Below are 20776 nucleotides of genomic sequence, written 5' to 3'. Positions count from 1 at the left end.
CAGGGCCAACACTCCTCACTCCTCCTTCTGGACACCTTCAGCCTGGAACCCCCCTCGCCCCCGTCACACACCGGGAAATCTGAGGACAGGCACCAGAACTGCCTCTGGGGCCAAATTATGGGCTGACCTGGAGGTGCTAATCACTCTCTCGCTCATTGAATGAGCAAGGGAGGTGCATTGGGGAAGCCAGGCGGGCAGCTGGCAGAATCAGTGCTGAAGCCATGATGGAGGCACATCCAGGCCTCCTGTGGCAACCCAGAAAAAAGGGTACTGGACAGAGCACAGCTACCTTGTCTCCCAGCTGTCTTCTCTCCAGGTCCTCATGCACGTACCTGTTAGCATCCACTCGGTCTCTCCCTGGTCATTCGCCCGTGTGCAGTGACCTGGGTGCCTGGCAGCAGGGGTGTTTGAGATGAGCAAAGGCAGGAGGGGCCTTCGTTAAAGCTGTCTGTTTACTTCACTTCACTGTTAGCTGTTGAAGGTTTGCTTTAGGTGTGATTAGTTTAAAAAGTAAACTAAAAATGACCCACCTTGCAGATGCCTGCGCCACTGCCGCTGCCCTGCCTCGGACCTCCCCGCGCCCAGCCGTGGCCGACCCCGTTGTGTTCTTCGACATTGCTGCTGATGGTGAGCCCTTGGGCCGTGTTTCCTTCAAGCTGTTTACAGACAGAATTCCAGAGACAGCAGAAAACTTTCATGCTCTGAGCAATGGGGAGAAAGGATGTGGTTATAAAGGCTCCTGCTTTCATAGAATATTTCCGGGATTTATGTGCCAGGGTGGTAACTTCACAGGCCACAGTGGCACAGGCAACAAGTCCATCTACGGGGAGAAGTGTGATGAAGAGAATTTCGTCCTGAAGCACACAGGTCCTGGCGTCTTGTCCATGGCAAATGCTGGACCCAGCACCAACAGTTCCCAGTGTTTCATCTGCACTGCCAAGACCGAGTGGCCGGCTGGCAAGTATGTGGTCTTCTGCCCCGTGAAACGTGCACCGATGTTGTGACAGCCATGGAGCGCGGGGGGTCCAGGAACGGCAGGACAAGCAAGAAGATCACCATTACTGACTGTGGACAACTCTACTAACTTTGACTCGTGTTTTATCTTAACTACCAGACCATTCCTTCTGTAGCTCAGGAGAGCAGCCCTTCACCCCCATCTACTTAGAATGTTCTATAATCTTCGTGCTCTTGATGTAATTCATTGGGTTCCATATTTTCCTTATCCCTTCCAAGTCTAGCTGTTTTGCAGAGTTTATGATTATGAAATTAAAAACTAAGAATAAAAAATAAACTAAAAATTGAAAGCTTGAAAGTCTATGCCTTTGGAGGCACTGGGGAAGCAGGCATGAGGATGTGGGCCACCCCTTCTCTGCCCTGCCCTGGTAGGGGGATGGTGTGCAAGAGCAGCCCTCGGGCTGGGCTCAGGGCTCGGGGCTGGGCCTGGGCTCCGGGCTAGGCAGTCCTCAGGCTCCTTCGGCAGAGCCTTCCATCTCTTCTCAGCAGCCTCTACCCCCCTGCACTCCTACTCCGCCCCTAAGTCCGCTGCAGGCTTTGGGGCTATATGCTGTGGCCCTCGCTCAGAGGGGTGCCTCTGCTGGCTGAGGGCACCTCCTACGCTGATAGGTCTCTTTCTGCTCTGTGACATGCATGGGATGTGTCTGCTGGAAGAGGGTGCAGTGTGGTCCACCCAGACAGGACTGAGGATGTATGGGAATCCCTGCAGAGCCGAACGACGGGTTCGCAGGGCAGGTGCCTCCTGTCCCGTTCCCTCCTCAGCTTCAGAGCCTCAGGGCCTGGAAGCACTGCCCCGCTCACTTCAGGTTTCTCTCAATGCACACCTCACATGCCTTCTTCTCTTTCTCATTCAGGTTGCAAGATGGGAACAGAGAACCCGAAAGCTGAGCCAAGCCATGGGCTCCCCCTACCTGGCCTGCTACATGCTGGGCGGGGTCATCTTGCTCCTAAATGTCCTGCGCTCACACTGGTAAGCCTGCCCAGGCTGTGCTGCCTACCAGTCAGCTCACTGAAGGAGCCCAGGGCTACTGTGGTGCAGGGGTGGCCAGTGCAGGGCTTGCTGGGGTCCATTAAGACTCTGGAGACTTGTGTCTGAATGCACAGGGAATTCTGCTCTCTAAGGCCCCATGCCGCAGCCTGCCATCCCTTCCCCTGTCTGGGCCATCAAACTCCTATCAGCAGAGGAGTCCTTGTGACCTCAGAAAAAGATGGCACCACCTCCCTGGGATTCTGGCATTGAGGATGAGGCCTGTATGGCCCCCAAGCTTGCATCCCTGGCTTCCAGGTTGTAGACAAAGCCACTATTGGAGTGCCTTCTGGTAAGTTCCAGACAGGAGGCAGGCCAGTGTCCCTGAAGAGGCGGGCCTCACCCAGACCTGGGCTGGTATCAATGAGTCCCCCTGAGGACCTGGGATGTGTTATTTTCCTGCCTTCAAAGACAGAGGCCAGGATAGGCAAGCTTGTTCCAGATGATGAAGCATAACCTGTGTGGGACATGAGAGCAAATGCTGCCACCCAGATGTAAGACAGGATTCTCTGGGGTGGGATGAGGCTGTGGAGAGGCGGAGTGGTAGCAGTGGTCAGATGTGGCCACGTCCAGTGTGGCCTGTCCCTGAGCCAAGTTCGCACCTCCTGGAGTTCTGTGAGACCCACAGCAATGGTATACTAGCTCATGGAGTGAACACGGTCTGTCTGGGTGGTGCTTTGAAAAAAGAGCACTGGTGCATGGGGGTTAGCACACGGGAGTGGCAAGGCTCAGGGAGGGTAGAAGGCTGGAGAGAGCCCTGTCTCTGGGGGTACCTGGCGCCCTGAGGGCCTGTGCACAGCCAGGACAGCACTTGCATCCCACAGCTCTCAGCCTGAGCTAACAGTCGGGGCCAGGTGACTGTCCAGAGGTGCTGGTCTGTGTCCTGAGGCACAGAGTACGGGCATGGACAGCTGTGCCACCTCCTACCTTTGGCACCCTGTAGTCACCACAGCTGTCCAGGGTTGGGTGTTTGAGCCCATGTATCACGGGGGTGCCAAGGCTGGTTAGTGGCTGAGCCAAGAAACTAACCCAGCTGTCCTGACCAACCATCCTGGCCCTTCCCAGGAAGCTTCTCTCTGTCTTGGTGCTGAGTTCTGGTTTCCCTGCCTCTCCCTAGCTCAGTAATGCAGTCTCCCTCTTCCCACTTGGACAAGCCAAAAACCTAGGAGGCATTTTTTATTGTATCCTGATGTTACCAGGGAGAGACCCAAGTTTCCCCCTGCTTCCTGCCCCGAGCTTGTTCCTTGGTTCTGCCTTGCCTGCAAGAAATGGATTCAAGCAAGAGACAAACACATATAGTGCAAATGAGGTAGCTAGTTTATTTATGAAACACACAGGTGCAAAACTACAAGCAGGCTTTGGCTAGTCTGAATGCCCCATGCATAGAGGAAATAAAGTTGTTAGTAAGTTTGTTCTGTACGCTTGAGTTGAGGCTACAAGTGGGCACTCAGCTAATTGAGTGTGCCAACTATTGAGGTTGAGGGGTTATATACCTTAGACAGCTTCTAGGTTCCCCCTCCTTCTTCCCCTTCTAAACCTTGGGAATAATGTACAGCCATAAAGAGTTTCCTTCTCGGTTAGTAAAGGCCCTTTGTCTCGGTGAAACTTCTCCAGAGGCTCCCTTTCCCAGCACAGAGTCTCAACTCCCCTGCCTCCTGCACTGTCCCTGCTTGTGTTGTTCAGAACGCCCGGCAATCTTATTGGACCTGGCTCAGGACCGCTGAGTCAGTGGGTGAGACGCATCTGCCCCTCTTCCCTGCCTTAGTTTACTACCTGTCCTCCCTAGCACTGCTGTCTCCCTGTGCAGTCCAGCAGCACAGCCTGGGGTCAGCCCCCTTTGCCCTCTCGTCTCTAGACTGTGAGCAGTGGCCTTCCTCTGCACAGCCTGGTGGAAATCTTGTCAGAGTGAGAATCAAACTGAGTCATCTCTGCCTGACCCCTGGCTCCTGGCTTCCTGCTGCAGTAAAAATAACATGCAGATCATCCATGGCCTAGCTAATTCAGCTCTGGTCATCTCCCTGCATTCCCACAGCAGGGCCTCGGCCCCAGCCCTCCCTCCCACAGCTCTTGGATCTGGCTTGCCCTGCTGCATTTACTCTCAGCATCCATGGCGCCCCCCCCCCCCAGGGAGTCCCACTGACTATCTCCTGTGTGGAAGAAGCCCACAGTTCCCTTGCCCAGGCCTTTGTCTGTTTCAGTGGACAGTAAGCTCGAGGAGGGTCACGACTGCATGTGTCTCGTGAGCCACATTATCCTCAGAGTGGAACACTGACCCTGCCTCAGCAGTGATCAGTGAGTACTCAGGATAAGTTCAGAGTGGACTGGGCCTGCACTGGGAGCCCAGCTGACCCATGACCGTGGAGAGAGGTCATGACGTGGCTGGAAGACTTCAACGTGATCTCTAAAAACTGGCGAGGCTTCCAGTCAAGATGATGGTGTAGGTAAATCTGGTACTCACCTCCTCACCCACATCAAAATTACAACTAAACTACAGAACAACCATCATTCAGAACTGTCGGAAATCAAGCCAAATGGAAGCCCTACAACTAGGGAATTGAAGAAGCAGTCACATCAAGACTGATAGAAGGGGTGGAAAGGGCTGGTCCCACACCCAAGTGTGGCAGACAAAAATCGGGAGAGAGCTCAGCGGCACGTGTCCCCCCTGAGGAGCAAGGGGTCCCAGCCATACAATAGGCCCCCCAGCCCAGGGTTCCAATGCTAAGAAGAGAAGTTGCCCTAACTTTTCTGGCTGTAAAAACCAATAGTTGAGGCTGAGGTGGAGGGCTTCTGGAGTTCCAGGCAGTTCCTCTTAAAAGGGCCTGCACATGAACTTACTCAGATTCACTCCCTCTGGGTTCTAACACGGGGCAGCAGCTCAGAAGGCACCAAAGACATGTGGGAAGGATCTGGACTGTCTGGCATCAGGGCGAGAGCTGGGGGAACAACTTTCTCCCAGACAGAATTCCTGACAGGGGCCACTGCTTCTCTGATGAGCCCTCCCACACAGAGCCAGCAGGCAGGCACCATATCAGAGACTCCATCAACCTGGCTCGCACTGTTTGCCCCACTCTGGTGATCCTGAGACCCAGCCCCACCTGGCTTATGGACCCACTCAAGCTGTTTCCAGTGGCTTTTCCACATGAAAGGCCTGTCGTGGCTCATATTCCTGATTTTCCTAAAATGTCTCAAACAAGAAGCATCTGGCCTCAGTGAGCCCCATACCTCTCACCAAGTGGCCCCAGGCCTGGCACTAGCAGTAGCCAGCCTTGGCTCACAGCTTGGTTTTACCTGAGCAGCTCCAAGCCCACACAGGTGGTAGTCATCTTCAGATCACTTTATAGCTCATGCTGGATGGCACCAGGCAGAACACAGGGCCAACCTTGGCCTGCACCTCCCAAGAGGACCCAGTGTTAGCACAACCAGTAGAAAGCCTCTGACCATATCGAAGCACTGCCCAGCTACCCCCACAAGTGACACAATCAAGGGGCAAACACAGCAGGCACCAGAGTGCTGCTGAAGTAATTCCTATTCTGTAGCATGAGCCCCTGCTGAGCTGATCTTCCACAGTGGTTACAGCCAGTCCTTGCAGCCGTTTAGCCTAGGGGTAAATTTCCCCCATTTACCTGCCAACAGCAATCAAAGCTCTACTACAACAGGAGGATGTACACACCCCATACAGGGGGCGGGGGTGATGCATACCTTAAGTGCCCAGCCTGGGTGATCAGGAGGCTGTGCCACTGGACCCTCCTGGACACCTAGTACATTAGGCCACACTACCAAGCCTGGGAGATGTAGCAGATCTACTAATACATAAAAACATACCCAGTGGGCAGCCAAAATGAGACAAAGAAACATGTTAAAGGACTGAACAAAACTCCAGAAAAAGAATTAAACAAAATAGAAACAAAAGCAATCTACTAGATGCAGAATTCAAAACACTGGTTATAAGGATGCTCAGTGAACATAGAACATCAACAGCATAAAAAAAGGACCAGTCAGAAATGAAGGATACACTAACTGAAATGAAATGAAGAATATTTACAGGGTATCAACAGTAGGGTGGATGAAGCCTAGAATCAAATCAGCAATTTTTTAATATAAGGAACACCATTCAGAGGAGAAAAAAAAAAAGAACCCCCCCAAATGGGGATAGTATAAGGAGTCTCTGAGACAACTTCAGGTGTACCAACACTCACATCATGGGGATGCCAGAAGGAGAAGAGAGAACAAGAGATTAAAAGCATTTGAAAAAATAATGACAGAAAGCTTTCCCAACTTGGTGAAGGAAATAGACACACAAGTCCAGGAAGCACAGAGAGTCCCAGCAAGATGAACCCAAAGAGGCCCACTCCAAGACACAGCATAATTAAAATGCAAAAGGTTAGAGACAGAGAGGGATTCTTAAAAGCAACAAGACAAAACAGTTAGTTACCTATAAGGGAGCTCCCATAAGACTGTCAGTTGGTTTCTCAACAGGAACATTTCGGACCAGAAGATACTTGTAAGAAATATTCAAAGTGATGAAAATCAAGGACATACAACCAAGATTACTCTACCAAGCCACACTATCATTCAGGATCGAAGGGCAGATAAAGTGCTTCCCAGACAAGCAAAAACTAGAGTTCATCACCACCAAACCAGTATTATATGAAATATTAAAGGGTCTTCTTTAAGAAGAAGAAAAATAGATATATCAAAAATATGAACAATAAAATGGCAAAAATACATATCTAACAACAATGGAATCTAAAAATCCCCCAAAAATAAATGATCAAGCAGAACAGAAACAGACTCACGGATACAGAGAACGTTCTGAAGGTTGCCAGATGGCAGGAGTGGGGGTGGGGCACTGGGTGACAAAGGTGAAGGGATCGAGAAGCGCAGATTGGTGGTTACAGAACAGTCACAGGGATGTAAGTTACAGCACAGGGAATCCAGTCAGTAACAGTGCAATAACTGCATGGTGTCAGGTGGGTATGAGATTTATCAGGATGATTACTTAGTTATATCATGCCTAATCACTGGGGTATACACCTGAAACTCATATAATAATGTATGTTAACTAATTGAAAAATTATTTAAAAAATAAAAGTTAAAAAAAACTGGCACATGCTCAGGACATATGAACAGAAGGTTCACTCCTTGCCCTGCCCTTCTTTCCCCAGACCTTGCCCCAGCTGTGACTTCAGTGCCAGCTGACAAAAGTGTCTACCTCTCCCTCCCATCTTGCTCTCCCTGAGGAAATGGCTGTCTGGGGTTCTGGGGAGGGGTCCCTGGCCCAGATAGGCCTGCTTCTCTCCTGCCTGCTACAGCCTCCCAGCTCTGAATTCCCCAGCTGACTGGCAGGAGAAGCAGGGGGCTCTAGGCCCGGCCCTTACTTGGTCTTCTGGTGGCAGGTGCTCAGCTTCAAGGTGCTGAGGACCTTCAGGCTTTGGGTGAAGTGGGCAGGGATGTGTGGTGGGCACTCTTTCTGCTGCAGGTGTCCTCCTGTCCTTACTGGTACCAGCTTTCATGTTAAATATGGTCCACTTAATAGGATTGGTGCTAGAGGATGCTCCCACTCTCCATCCCTCTGCCTGGACCACACATTTCCCTTTGTTATCTTACATTTTGTATTGTGGTGGGATATACATAAGGTAAGACATTACTGCGTTAACTAACCATCTGCATGTGTATAATCCAGTGGCATTGAGCACGTTCACACTGTTTGCAGACATCACCACCACCCATCTCCAGAACCTTTTCACCTTCCCAAAATGAGGCTCGGTCCCCATTAAACACTAGCTCCGTGTTTGCTCCCTGTAGCCCTGGCAACCGTCACTCTGCCCTTCGTTTCTGTGAGTGTGACTTTTTGAGACCCGTAAGTGGAACCACTCAGTATTTGCCTTTTTGTGCCTGGCCTGTCTTACTCAGCACAGCATCCTCACGGTCCATCGTGTGCTAGCACATGTCAGAGTTTCTTTCCTTCATGATCCTTCCTTCACTGGCGACGTGGATGAACCTTAAGGACCTCATGCTCAATGAAATAAGCCAGTCACAGGAGGACAAATATCATGTGCTTCCACTTCCACATGGGATCTAAAAAACCACAGCCATAGAAACCGTCGAGTGGTGATCACCAGGGTGGGGGCAGGGGCACAAACTCCCAGGTACAAGAGGAGTAAATTCAGCGATCTCATGCGCAGCCTGGTGACCGTAGGTAACAATGCTGCCTTGTGAACTTGAGGGTGGCTGTGACATGACTGTGCTGAGTGACTGTGTCACAGCTCACACGTGCATCGATCGTCACTGTGTGCCTGCACTCACCCACCACTCCGTGCCAGTTATGTTACAGTACAACTGCTCAAATAAAATAAAAGCACTTTGAAAAAATTATTAGAATAGATTTCACCTCCTTTTCAAGGCTGAATAATTTCCCCTGTATGTGTGGAGCCACACTGTGCTCACCCATGTACCCGCCCAGACACGGACTGTTTCCAACTTTCGGCTGATGCGAGTAGTGTGTGAGGATCTGTGCGCCTCCCTGCTTTTGGTTCTTGGGGGTGTACACCCAGAAATGGGATTCCTGGGCCACTTGGTGGTTCTCTGCTTAATTCTTTGAGGGTCTTCCATAACATTCTCCACAGCAGCTGCACCCTTTTACATTCCTACCCATAGTGCCCAAGGGATCTAATGTCTCTGTATCCTGAACAGTTTTCATTATTAGTGTTCTTTTTAAACATAGCCATCCCAAAGAGTCGAGAGGGTGGGTATCACACTGTGGCTTTGATTTGCATTTCCCTAATCAGTGCTGTTGAGCATCTTTTCATGTGCTTGTTGTTCTGTTCAAGTCCTTTGTCTGCTTTTTAATCAGGTTGTCTCATGCTTGGCTACATTTGAGATAGTTATATAAGTATGATATCCTTTACCTGTAGAGCCTAAAATGTTTACTACATGCCTGAAAAAGTTTGTGAACCCTCAACTAACTCAATCAAACCCATAATTTGGGTTATGTCCACCAGCTATCAGCAAACTTTTTCTGGAAAATCTTCTACTAGTAAGTCTTTTGGGCGCCGTGGGGCCACACGGCCTTCACTATGCTGGTGACGGCACAGAAGTGAGTATAGTGGGCCACGGGCTGTGGGTTGCCAGCCCGAGCTCTCCAGGAAAGGAAGGTTCTGTTGCTGCCATCGGGCATCCAGGTACATCTGGTAGCCAGTATCTGGAATGTGTGTCAGAGCAGCCTGAGGAAGGGGCAGATGCCCTGGGTCAGTCTCAGCTCTGCTCCTGAAAGGGCTTGACCTTGAGCATGCTACTGAGCAGCCCTTCTGAGCCCTGGCCTCCCGTCTGTGGCCAGGAGCAGGAGCCCCAGGCCTGCTCCCCGGCTGGGCTGCACTCACTGGTGGCAGTGGTTTCTTCTCTCTCCTCACCAGGGGTGTTGGACAGGTGGGCGGGGCTTCGGGGACAGGCTCCCGAGAGCCCTGCCAACACTAGCTCCTGCCTGTAATCCCTCCCCCACCATTTTCTCAGTGTGCTTTCACACACATCACTTCATTTGATTCCTAAATGTATGTTTTGTTATTTTGCAGGAAAAGACACATAACAGAACTACTATTTTAAACTACATAGTTCAGTGGCGTTCAATACACTCACAATGTTGTGCAGCCACTTTTGTCTAGTTCCAGAACTTTTTGCCTCAAATAGAAACTCCTAACCCATAAAGGAGTCACCTGTACCTGCTCTGCCCCCTCCCCTAGCCCTTGGAAAATACTAATCTGCTTTCAATCCCTGTGGGTTTGCCTGTTCTGGACAATTGCAGCGTGTCTGTGCTTTCTGTAAGCTGAGCGAGTGCTGTATGCGGGGAGGGGCAGAAGCCTTCAGGGCTCAGAAGAGAGCCATCCAAGAGCTCTGGGCAGCAGGCCTGCCCAGCATGGGGTCAGGGCCTGGTGGTTGCTAACAGGAACCAAAGGGTAGGGCCAGGCAGCCTGAGGCCGTCCTCCAGGGCCTGCAGGGTGAACTGGCTCTCTTTCTGGGGGCCATTATCACAGACCCGCCTGCTCTGTCTGGGTGAGACACTTACCAAAGGCTAAGTGGGGGGGACCTGACAGGCGGGGCACACCCTATGCACAGCCTGCCTCGGCTGGAGCTGGCAGCCTGGGGCCATCACCTAACATCGAGCCTGTTGGGGGGCTCCTTGCGCACAGCCAGGCAGGCCTGGGCTCAGCAGGACTGGCACTGCACTCTCCTCACAGCGCCAGGATAGGATGGCAGTCTCGGGTGTTTCACAACGGTGTGCAGGGTACTGGGAGCCCCGGTGAGGCTGTGTGCGTCTGCCTCAGAACCACACTGGGCCGTGTGCAAATGGGCCTGCAGGTTCAGGGGAGGGGGGCCCCATTCAGCAGGATCGGGGGTGTGGCTGGGGTGGGGACAGACCTCCCTCCCCACTCTGTGCGCCAGGGCTTGGGGGCATGTGCACACTGTGAATGGACTGATCAGACCAGTGCTACGTCAGCATGTGTGGCTCTCCTCCCAGTGGCCCCCTGTGTGCCAATCATTGCTTCACCAGGGCCTGGCAACACTGTTCACAGGGTGTAGTCCCAAAGGAGTGAGGGCACAGTGTTCTCCCAAGGCCTCCCAGTGCCTCACCAGTGTAGGCAGGGCTCAGCTTTTATTTATTTATTTAAAAATTTTTTTATTGATTATGCTGTTACAGTTGTTCTATTCCCCCCTTTTATTCCCCTCCACCCTACCCTCCCGTCCCCACTATTACCCCCCTTTAGTTTATGTCCATGTGTCTCAAGTTCTTTAGATTCTATATTTCCCATGCTATTCTTGACCCCCATCTATTTTCTATCTACTGTCTATGCTACTTATTTTCTGTACCTTCTCCCCCCTTCTCCTTCTCCCACTCCCCTGTTGCTAACCCTCCTTGAGATCTTCATTTCTATGTTTCCACTCCTGATCTAGCTGTCCTTTTAGTTTGCTTTTGTTTTAGGTGTGGTTGTTAATAACTGTGAGTTTGCTGTCCTTTCACTGTTCATGTTTCTTTAACTTCTTTTTCTTATATAAGTCCCTTTAACATTTCATATAATAAGGGCTTGGTGATGATGAACTCCTTGAATTTGATCTTATCTGAGAAGCACTTTGAGAGTACCAAAGAAGTTGGACCCAAGAAGGAACACACCAAGGCACATCATAATTACATTAGCCAAAATTAAAATGAAGGAGAGAATTCTAGAAGCAGCAAGAGCTAAGGGGACAGTCACCTACAAAGGAGTTCCCATCAGACTGTCAGTGGATTTCTCAAAAGAGACCCTACAGGCAAGAAGGGGCTGGAAAGAAGTATTCCAAGTCATGAAATCCAAAGACCTTCATCCAAGATTGCTCTATCCAGCAAAACTTTCATTTAGAATGGAAGGGCTCAGCTTTTAGAGTCTGCCTGTTGCCGGGCAACGCGCCCCTCCCAGCATGGCCGCAGGCTTCCTCCGGGCAGTGTGGGCAGGGGCGTCTCTGATTTCTCTCTCTGACCTCTTCTCTCAGTGAAAGCCATTGGGGCCCCCCCAAGTTAACTTGAGTCCACTGACTGGGGTGGGGACCTTCCTCACACCCCTGAAATGCCCTGACCTTGCCCTGTGTGGGTTGGGATGTGCCTGGTGTTGGCGGCCAACTCTCACTCAAGTGGGGCGTCCTGTGAGTCCTGGGTTCTGGGCCGAGCGGGGGCCAAGCGGGTTCGCAGGCCACGGGGGAACCCAGGGGTTTGCCTCCCTCGCAGGAAGGGCCTTGGTTAGAGGAGGGATCTGGAAGGAGGCTGGAACCAGAGGCTGAGCCAGGTGCCTGGTGTGCTGCCAGAACACAGCGGGCCATGGCCCCCTACCTGCCTCCACCCAGGTTCCAGGACTTCAGGGTAGCAAGGTGTGGACAGCCTGAAGTCACATGGGTGCCCGAAAGCTCAATTTAAGTTTTACAAATAGAACTGGAGACAGACAAAGGAGTTTCTCCACTCCCACCCTTAGTGTAGAATATTTCTAAAGGAAATTACCTATTTGTGACTCTTCTGTTCTAGAGTGTGTGGCCCTCAGAGCCACTTGTTCCTTAGTTAATTTTCTGTGGGGGATGGACTGTGCTTTCCTGACTTAATGGAGGGGCTGGAACCTCATGGGTCACTAGACAGGGGCCAGCCATGCCACCTCTTTAAACCTGCCACAGAGCACACAGCCATGTGTGCAAGGGCACCTGGCTGGAGCTGGGAGGGGCCTGGCCCAGCGTCTCTGTTGAGAAGCCAGGTGAGTACCAGGGGTGCTCAGTGGGGAGCTGGACTCCCAGGCACTGAGGGAGCCCGGGGAGGTGCTCTCCAGGACCCTCTGTTCCTATGGCACAGGATGGAACAGAGCTGCAGGTGGACCAAGAAAGGCCCTGGGTCTAGTCTTGGGCAGCCGTACGGCTGCTTCAGGGCTGCCTGCACCCCCACCACCGGCCCTAGGTCTGCCCTTTGTCGGGGGTCTCTACTGCTCCCAGCCTGATGGTTTTTCCTGTGGAGCCGTTCCCTGGGTGGGAGCTGTCCCCTGAATGGGCTGCTTCAGGTGCGTCATGGTGGAGTGAGAGCCCCCCTTTCATCTGTTCTGCTGTTGGCACTGGGCCAGGAAGCGGACCTGCAGGTGAGCCAGCCCCGAATAGGGCAGCCAGCCTTGCCAGGGCCCACACCTTCTCCACACCCCCTGCTCCACAATGGCCTTAACTGCTGGGTTGGCAGGGTGGTGGGGTGCCTGGCTCAGGTTCACCAGAAGATCAGGTGAGGGCCTGGAGGAGTGGGGCATGGCGTGGTGACCGGGCATAGCACCGGGCATATGTGACCCTGAGCCAACCCAAGAGTCCTGGCCTGCAGCTGTAGGATGACCCTGAGCGCAGCAGCAGGAGGGAGCGCAGTGGGGGGAGAGAGCTGGGGGTGTGGACAGGGTGACCAGTGGCCAGGTGCACCCTGACACAGGGGTGCTTCCATTTGGTGGGTCACTGTGCCAGCCTCTGTTGGCTGTTCACAGACTCTCTCCACTCTGGGGGGGTAGGAGGGAAGGGCAGGGGTTGCTGTTTTTTCTGCTCTTGGTGACTGTGTACTATGACCCACTCTGCCCGGAGTGTGCCAGGGGATGCTCAGGGGAAGGAGAAGCAGCCTGTGTTTTCTAAGCTGATAGCTGCTAGATGAAAGTTCCAGGAAGGCAGCTCTTGGCTTAGCATAAGGATAGTGTTATGTTGGTGCGAGTTTACAAGCAGGGTGAGTGAAGGTGATGAGTCTGTGCTGCTTGCAAGAGCCTGGCAGACAGGTACCTTATGGTGATGGAGGATGGACGGGTGGATGGGTGGAAGATACGTGGATGGATGGATGGATGGATGGATGGATGGATGGGTGGATAGATGATAGATGGATGGACAGACACAGGACAGACTAATGGATGGAAGGATGGGTGGGTGAGTGGATAGCGAGCTGCCCTGCTAGGGCAGCTTTGCCCTGCATGGTACAAAGTAAGCGCAGGTAGTTGTCCCTCATGAGGCATATCTTGTTTCTTAGAGTCACGGGGGTGGGAAATAAATGCGTGTGGCACTTGCTCCCACACACATCCTTTCTTTGGAGAGAGTCCCTCCCTACAGAGGCAGTCCCTGAGTCCTGCTTCTATGCATTACTGTGAGCCCAGTCCCTTGGTCCTCGCTGTACCAGGCCTTCTAGTCCTCAGGAGCCAATAGGAAAACCTGAATTTCAAAACCCACAAGTATAGTCACCCCTTTTGGTCAACCCACTTGCCTTTTAACAGGCCTTGCATGGCTTGGCCCCGAAGGGAATAGCTGGGAGCTCTTCAGGTGTGGAAGACTCAGACGGGGTCTCCGAGGCGCCTCCTGGGATGTGGCCGGTCCTGCACAGGACCCGAGGAGGCCGGGGCAGGGGCAGAGCTTGCCCAAGGCTTCAGGGCACTGAGTCCACCAGGGGAGTGGGGCACCAGGACCATGTGGGATGCATGCCAGATATGGGGGCCCGTGGACACCAGGGTGGCCTGGGGCACAACCTGGGGCATGCGTCTGACTTTCTGAGGTTCACTTTCCTCCACAGTACCAGTGGCTAGCTGGACAGGGTCAGAGTTTGCAAACTGGTGGTCTTTGGGCTGCATCTGGCCTACTGACACGCACAGAATCCAAAACACTTTTCATTAATTGCCTATTTTCGTTTGTTTTTAATCAGGATACTTCATATACAAGTCAGGATTTCTGACTTCTCTTGGAAAACCAAAAACCTGGCAGGCCTGGGCCCCATTCACGCCATTCCCTCAGGGCAGCAGGGCATTGGTGCCTAGGATGGCTGTCTGGGCGAGCCGGTGCTCCCCTGGCACCCCACTCCCCTGCAGCCACTTCGTCACCTGTCTGGCCCTGACAGGCACTGAGTTGGAGGCCCTTGGACTGGCTCCTCTGGGGTGCAGCTTGGGGGACAGGGGTTGGCAGGAGTGGCAGCCTCCTCTTCAGAGCAGTTGCCCCATATCCCCATGTCCCCTCTCTGCAGCTTCACACAGGCCATGCTGAGCCAGCCCAGGATGGACAGCCTGGACAGCCCTGTGGCCCACCTGACGGGCCTGCTGCTCCTGGGGGTTGGCAGCGTGCTGGTGCTCTCCAGCTTCTTTGCACTGGGCTTCACCGGGACCTTCCTAGGTAAGACCCCAAGAGCCGGGGTTGGAGAGGGGCTAGAGCTGACCTGTTCAGGGTCTGGGAAAGAGCAGGGTGTCTGACTACCCCCCCCATCTGTGACAGCTGCATGGGGTTTAGGGCACCTTCACTCTTTCACCCCTCAGCTTATCCCCAGTCAGCTTAGGAAGTAGGGCTCTCACATCTCATCCTGCTGCTTGGCTGCCAGGCCAGGCAGCGTGTCTGTCTGCTGTGTCTGGACCATGAGCCAAGGCTGGAGCAGGACTAGAGTAGGGGAGGGGCAGGGGGACACCATCCCTTCTCAGCCCACAGCTGTCAGGCTCCTTCGGGCTGGGGGCTCAGTTCAGGCCTGGCTGGAAATCCTCATGACATCAGTGACTTCCAGCAACGTGGAAGCCCAGGAAGGAAGGCCACAGGGGATGGTTGCAGGGCCAAGGGTGACCCTGGGACAAGAAAGGAAAACAGGAGGCGGCCGCTGCTCAAGGGGGAGCTCTTCCCAGCAAGCAGGTGGCACAGGCAGGTGCCTGGCTGCCTGATGGGCTGGGTCAGGGGCCTGGGTTCAGGGTCTGGGTCCCTCCCCGTCTCATCCCTGCCTCAGTTTTCCTCAGTGCCTGAGTGGCATCTGGTGCCTAGCTTGTCCGGGTACCTCTTCGCCACGTTATCTGTGGGGCTCTGGGCCTGGCACTACAGGCCACAGCGGGGGCCCCTGGGCCCCCCAGGGGCACGTGGTACCATTGGGGAAAGAGGCTCTCCTCTCAGCCCTGGCGCAGGGCCCGGGCTGGTGCTGGTGCTGGTGCTGGTGCAGTGCCTAGTGTTCAAGTAGGCACCACGGGGAGGCTGGGGCTGGAAGGGGGCACAGCAGGGAACCTGGGGAGAAGGGACGTTGAGAGCACCTGGCTCTGGCCGGTGGCCTGGTGGAAAGGACAGGTCCAGGAGCAAACTCGAACTCAGGGAGGGCTGCGGACAGCGTGCCGGAGGGGCAGGCAGGTGGGCTGGTATACAGGGCCAGTGGGGGCTGCCTCGAGGTTGGGCGAGGCCACGTCACTTGGGTCCCCAAAGGCCATGCAGGGACTGACTCCACTCCCAGGGAGGAAGGGGCAAGGGCAGGGGGTGAGAGAGGGCCAGGGAGGAGCAGTGATCATGGTGTGAGCGTGGCCAGGCTGGCAGGAGGGTGGCTTCGTCCTCTGGAGACCAGGTGTGCACAGCGCCCCAGCGCTCAGGCACTGCTACAGGGTGGATGCAGAGCCAGGAAGGGGCTGGCATAGCCCCCCACCACCCAGGGCAGTGTGGCAGCGGTGTGTAGTCAGAGCCACTTGGTGAGGCTCAGTGGGAGGGATGAGTCAGGGTGGTGGGGGTGAGGGAAGGAGCCTGAGCACTGACCACTGCAGCCCCGGAAGGACTGGCCTAAATCTTGGAGGGCTGCTGTGCTGCATGTGGGTCAGGCAGCCACCTCCCTGCTGGGCATCAGCCCCAAGCAGGTTTCTGTGCCACCACCTTCAGGCCCACCAGCCTCCTAGAGAGAAAGCCGCCCCAGCTCTTCCTGGGCCGAGCTCTTTGTCCCCAGACAATGGGTAGGTGACGCAGCTCCTGCAGATTCCTCCCACCTGTGGCTGTCCTACTTCTTCTTTGGATGAAGGTCCAAGGGATTTCTGGGGAGAGGAGCCTCTGGTTCCAGGGCAGTGGGGCCCACTGTACCTGCCTCAGCCCCTCAGCCACAGGGGCTGCTGCCCTCCCAGGGATCTGTGTGCCTGTGGCCTGAGCAGGCCTGCCCCATGGGGGTCCCTGGCTTGTGTGCCGGTAGATCTGCTCCCCCACGGCCTGGAGCCTCCTGGAGGGCAGGCCCCGCAAGGCCAAGCCCTCACTGAGGGATGGTGTGGCCAGGATGTAACCCTTCGACCTGCCCTGCTTTGTCCACAGGTGATTACTTCGGGATCCTCAAGGAGTCCAGAGTGACCACGTTCCCGTTTAGCGTCCTGGACAACCCCATGTACTGGGGCAGCACAGCCAACTACCTGGGCTGGGCCATGGTGTGAGTAGTGGGCCTCCTGCCGTCCGCCCGCGGGCCGGCCCCACCAGGAAGACAGCAGCCTCACAGCCCTTGTGCAGCCGAGGGCACCAGCCAGCTGTGTCCACTGGGATAACGCCTTTGTGCAAACAAACAACACCTAGAACAGGGGTCGGCAGACTGTCCCTCACAGGGTCAGAGAGTGAGGCTCGTGGACCCAAGGCAGGAGAAGGGGTCTGTGCCCGAGGACTCTGAATGAGCCTGTGTGACTGGGCGTCATTGCACTCGCTGACATTTGAGTCTCATACGATTTTCAGGTGTCACAAAATATTGTTCTTTTGATTCTCTTTTAACCAGTAAAGAAGTACACGCCATCTTGGCCTGTGGGCCCCTGTGCTAGGGCACCGGGGTGGGCGGCAGCAGCTCCCAGGACTGATGCAGACCTCAGGGGCCCCGGCACTGGCAGGGCCTGCATCCGTGCACGAGCCTGGGTTGCAGAGCTCCTCACCCCGCAGCAGCACAGAGTGCCGGTGTCCTCGGGAGCCTGCAGGCTGCAAGACTCAGCGCTGCCTGGTGAGCAGCCCTGCTCCAGCCTCCACCAGGCCAGGGAAGACAGCTCAGGGAGTGCTGAAGGCTCCGGCTTCAGAGTGTGCCCCTCCAGAGCATTTCTTGCTTGTGGAGAGTATGCTACCACCTGCCTAGGAGGTCACAGGTGTTCCCAGAGGCCAGGAAGGTTACAGAACACAAAGGAATGGATCTCAAATGGTAGAAAGTCAGGACTGATATTCCGGCCTACACCCCGCTCCCACCCTGGGATCCGAGAGCACTGGGCTTTGAGTGAGGAGCAGTACAGGAGGGCTTGTGGGCTTGGCTGGGACCCGCCCCACGTATACCCCAGCTCCACTTCTAGACTGGGCAGCCCTGGGCCCTCTTGCCCAGATGTGGAAGATGGGCTTTTGGGGGCCCCAGGCTTGCCTGCTGTTCCACAGAGCACCTCCCACCGGGACTGAAAGGATGGGCCCTCCCTACCAGCACGCAGGCTGTTCCTTCCCACTTCCACCCCTCGTCTGTCCTTTCAAGCTCAGTCTGAGTTGTCCTCTCCTCTGGGACTCCCTCCCCGACCCCCCCCCCAACTATGGGTGCCTCATCCATGCTCAGATGGGGCCCTCCAAGGACAGAGCCCATACATGGGCCATCTCTGTGCCCAGCCAAAGCCTGTATCCTGGAGTAAGAGGTCACTGCCCCCCACCAGCACCCCGCCCTAGGGCTGTCAGTACCTGCAGGCCCCTCAAAGAGGACATCAGCACACAGCCAGGTGGCCGGGCCTCAGCTGTGCTAGGGGAGGGAATCCTCCATTCATCCTCCACCTGACAGCTCATCAGAGATAAACCATTAAAGGGGCTTCCGGACACTGCCTTGGCAGTGCCGCTTCCAGGACTTTTGTAGCCTATCTGTCTCCCTTCTGGGGCCCTGTAGGTAGGACTTCCCAGTGTCCGAGCACCTGGAGTGTATGAGCCCTGGGAGGCCTGGGCACAGGACTCCCAGGCCACCAGGCGAGGCCGGGGCCTCACACAGCCCCCAGGCCCCAGGCTCACAGCCTGGCTGCCAGGACCAGTGCTGCCACGTCCCCAGGCTTAGCGCCAGAGCTGGGATTTAGCCTGTGGGTTGTTCTGGGCCCTGTCTCCTCATCTGCACTTGGATGGCCACTTCCACACAGAACTACCAGGGTATTAGACAAGGGCATGGCCGCACTGGGAGGTGAGAACACTGGACATAGATATAACGGAAACAAGAAGCTGGTGTGGCTCACATTCTGGGGTCCAGTGTGAGCCTGACCAGGGCCTGGCTGAAGTTGGCGGCAGGTACCATGCTCCTTCCTGGTTTCCAGGACCCCTAGTTAACTAGGCTGCCCAGATCATCCATCTTAGGGACCCTGTTGCCATGGAGCCAGCACCTGAGCCCCACCTGCAGGCTGGCCCCGGGTTGGGGGAGGTGAGGTCTAGCCTGTTGCCCACCTCCTCCCTGGAGGCTGTGCTTGCTCTGGTGAAGCATGCTGGGCCCAGGGACGAAGCTCCAGGAGGGCAACCTTTGTCTCAGTTCAGCCTCAGCCTCTGCTGGTGACAGTTGAGCCACAGGGCAGAAGGGGCAGCGTCAGGCATGCTCAGCCTTCCTGGGACTGCCTGACAGAAAGACAGCGTGAGGTCCTAGGCAGCAGGGAAGAGTGTCCTCCCGCCATGGTCCTGGGGCCGTCTGCCTGGGACCCCCTCGTGAAGGAGGCAGTGCTGGGGATACAGAGCCAACCGGCCATGCTCCCCACTGCCCTTTCTTTCTCTCTCCCCCCTGGCTATCTAGAGTGGTGGCCCAGCCCCTGCAGAGTCCCTGGGACCCAGAGAACTACAGAGAAGATGGGGACAGTCCAACAGCAGGCTCATAGGGCTCTGGCACATGGCCATCACCAGCACCCATAATGGGCCCTGGGGACACTGTGCTTCGCCTTGGGAGGCTCGGTCCCATTTCCTGAAAACAGAGTATCATTGCTGGTGGGCAGCAGTAGCATCTTCTATCTCCTGGAACACCCACCCATTCAGAACAGGATGCACTTGACCACTTGGGCGATGCTGAGAGGACAGTCGTTCCTTCAATCCCTGATTTGCTCCTGTGACCCGCTGAGCTCCTGGCTGGGGGCTGGAAACTTGACCAAAGGGGCACTGCCCGAGGCAGCCCAGGCAGGCAGGGCGCTGGTCCACTGGTCAGACCCCAGACGGCGGGCGTCGCCCTGGTCACCCTGCTCAGCTCATGAGGCACAGGACTCAACTTGACAGGCAGGAGGCCCAGGGCCAGGCCTGCCCACCTACTAGGCTTGTCCTCTCCCTAGGCACGCCAGCCCTGCTGGCCTGCTGCTGACGGCGGTCGTGGCCCTCACCTATGTGGTCGCCATCCTGTATGAGGGGTGAGTAGGTGCCATCGTGGGCCTGGGGCTAGGGTTGCTGTCTGACGTCACCGTGGCTAGCTAGCTGGTTCCCAGGACCAGGACAGGTTGGGTCAGCCAGGCGATGCCCGGCCACTGGCAAAGGGCAGATAGGAAGCTCAGAATAGGTACAATGGGGGCAGGGGCCCAGAAAGACCGTCACTCTGTCCATGCCCCAGGGGGGCAGGGCCTAGGAGTGTCAGTACCACACCTCAGATCAGCTGACCAGAGCCTCCCCTGCCCCTGCAGGCCCTTCACCGCTGAGATCTACCGGCAGAAAGCCTCCCAGCCTGACAAGAGGAGCTGACTGGGCCATACCAAGGGTCTGCTCCTCCTGGCCCGACCTTCCACCCACATGCCTAGTCCAGGAGGGCGTAGTGCCCAGCCACTGCTCAGTGCCTGCTTGGCCAGGGCCACCCCAGTGCCTTGGGAATTGCTGCCTTGGGGGCCATGGACATGCTGCTGGGTAGCCACTGAGCCCTTGCCCTGCTGCCCCCTCCATGTTTTAACTCACCAATAAAGGTCCCCCTACCCCAGCTTCCTGTCTGGATCTCTGTCTGTCCAGGTGGGAAGCAATTTCCTGGAGCTGCTGTTACCCCGGGCTCCAGGCCAGGCTGGCGCAGCCCTACCCCTCCTTGAGGTGGTCCCGCTGTCTCTGTGTGGCTGGAGGGGTAACAGCAGGGGCCTGCCTCGACCCTGACCTAGCATTCCTTCCTCTGTACCTTTCCTTCAGGGAGGGAGCCCAGCCTGGGGGTAGGCATCTCATCACTCTGGCTAGCAGCCCAGCAGCCCTGTGTGCCAAGGGGCTTCCAGCCCCTGTGAGCTGGCATCCAGGGAAAATAAATGACCAAAGAGTAAAAAATATGCTGAAAAAATTTTAAATTTTACATGTAGTTGTGTTTATTTAATTCATTTATGTTATTTTTTCAGAGAGAGAGAGAAACATTGATTTATTGTTTCATTTATTTAATGCACTCGTTGGTTGATTCATGTAGGTGCCCTGACCAGTATCAAACTCACAACCTTGGCATATTGGGACGATGCTCTAACCAACTGAGCTGCCTGACCAGGGCCATGCTGAAAATTTTAAAAGTGACATGAATGT

At 55.1% G+C, this 20776-nt stretch overlaps 1 protein-coding gene and 1 pseudogene across 6 annotated transcripts in view; both read left to right on the top strand.

Annotated features, from left to right (window-relative positions):
• PEMT (phosphatidylethanolamine N-methyltransferase) overlaps positions 1-20207 on the top strand; it is a 79878-nt gene extending 59671 nt beyond the window's left edge. For 4 of the 6 annotated variants that reach the window (XM_037163247.2, XM_037163245.2, XM_037163244.2 and 1 more), the window contains exons 3-8: positions 538-627; positions 1869-1984; positions 14559-14704; positions 16616-16727; positions 19579-19653; positions 19921-20207. In XM_037163247.2, coding sequence (XP_037019142.2) covers positions 538-627; positions 1869-1984; positions 14559-14704; positions 16616-16727; positions 19579-19653; positions 19921-19978 — 597 coding nt within the window. In that variant the 3' untranslated portion in view covers positions 19979-20207. The remainder of the gene's footprint in view (positions 1-537; positions 628-1868; positions 1985-14558; positions 14705-16615; positions 16728-19578; positions 19654-19920) is intronic. The other 2 variants (XM_037163248.2, XM_037163243.2) reach the window with 2 other exon arrangements.
• LOC119062257 (peptidyl-prolyl cis-trans isomerase A-like) lies at positions 633-1843 on the top strand (annotated as a pseudogene).
• Positions 20208-20776: the final 569 nt, after the last annotated feature.

Source organism: Artibeus jamaicensis, unplaced genomic scaffold (assembly GCF_021234435.1).
Source record: "Artibeus jamaicensis isolate MK-2021 breed Jamaican fruit bat unplaced genomic scaffold, CSHL_Jam_final contig_419, whole genome shotgun sequence".
NCBI classification, from domain to species: Eukaryota; Metazoa; Chordata; class Mammalia; order Chiroptera; family Phyllostomidae; genus Artibeus; species Artibeus jamaicensis.
Note: the sequence above shows the minus strand (reverse complement) of the source record. Positions and strands in the feature narration are given on the sequence as shown.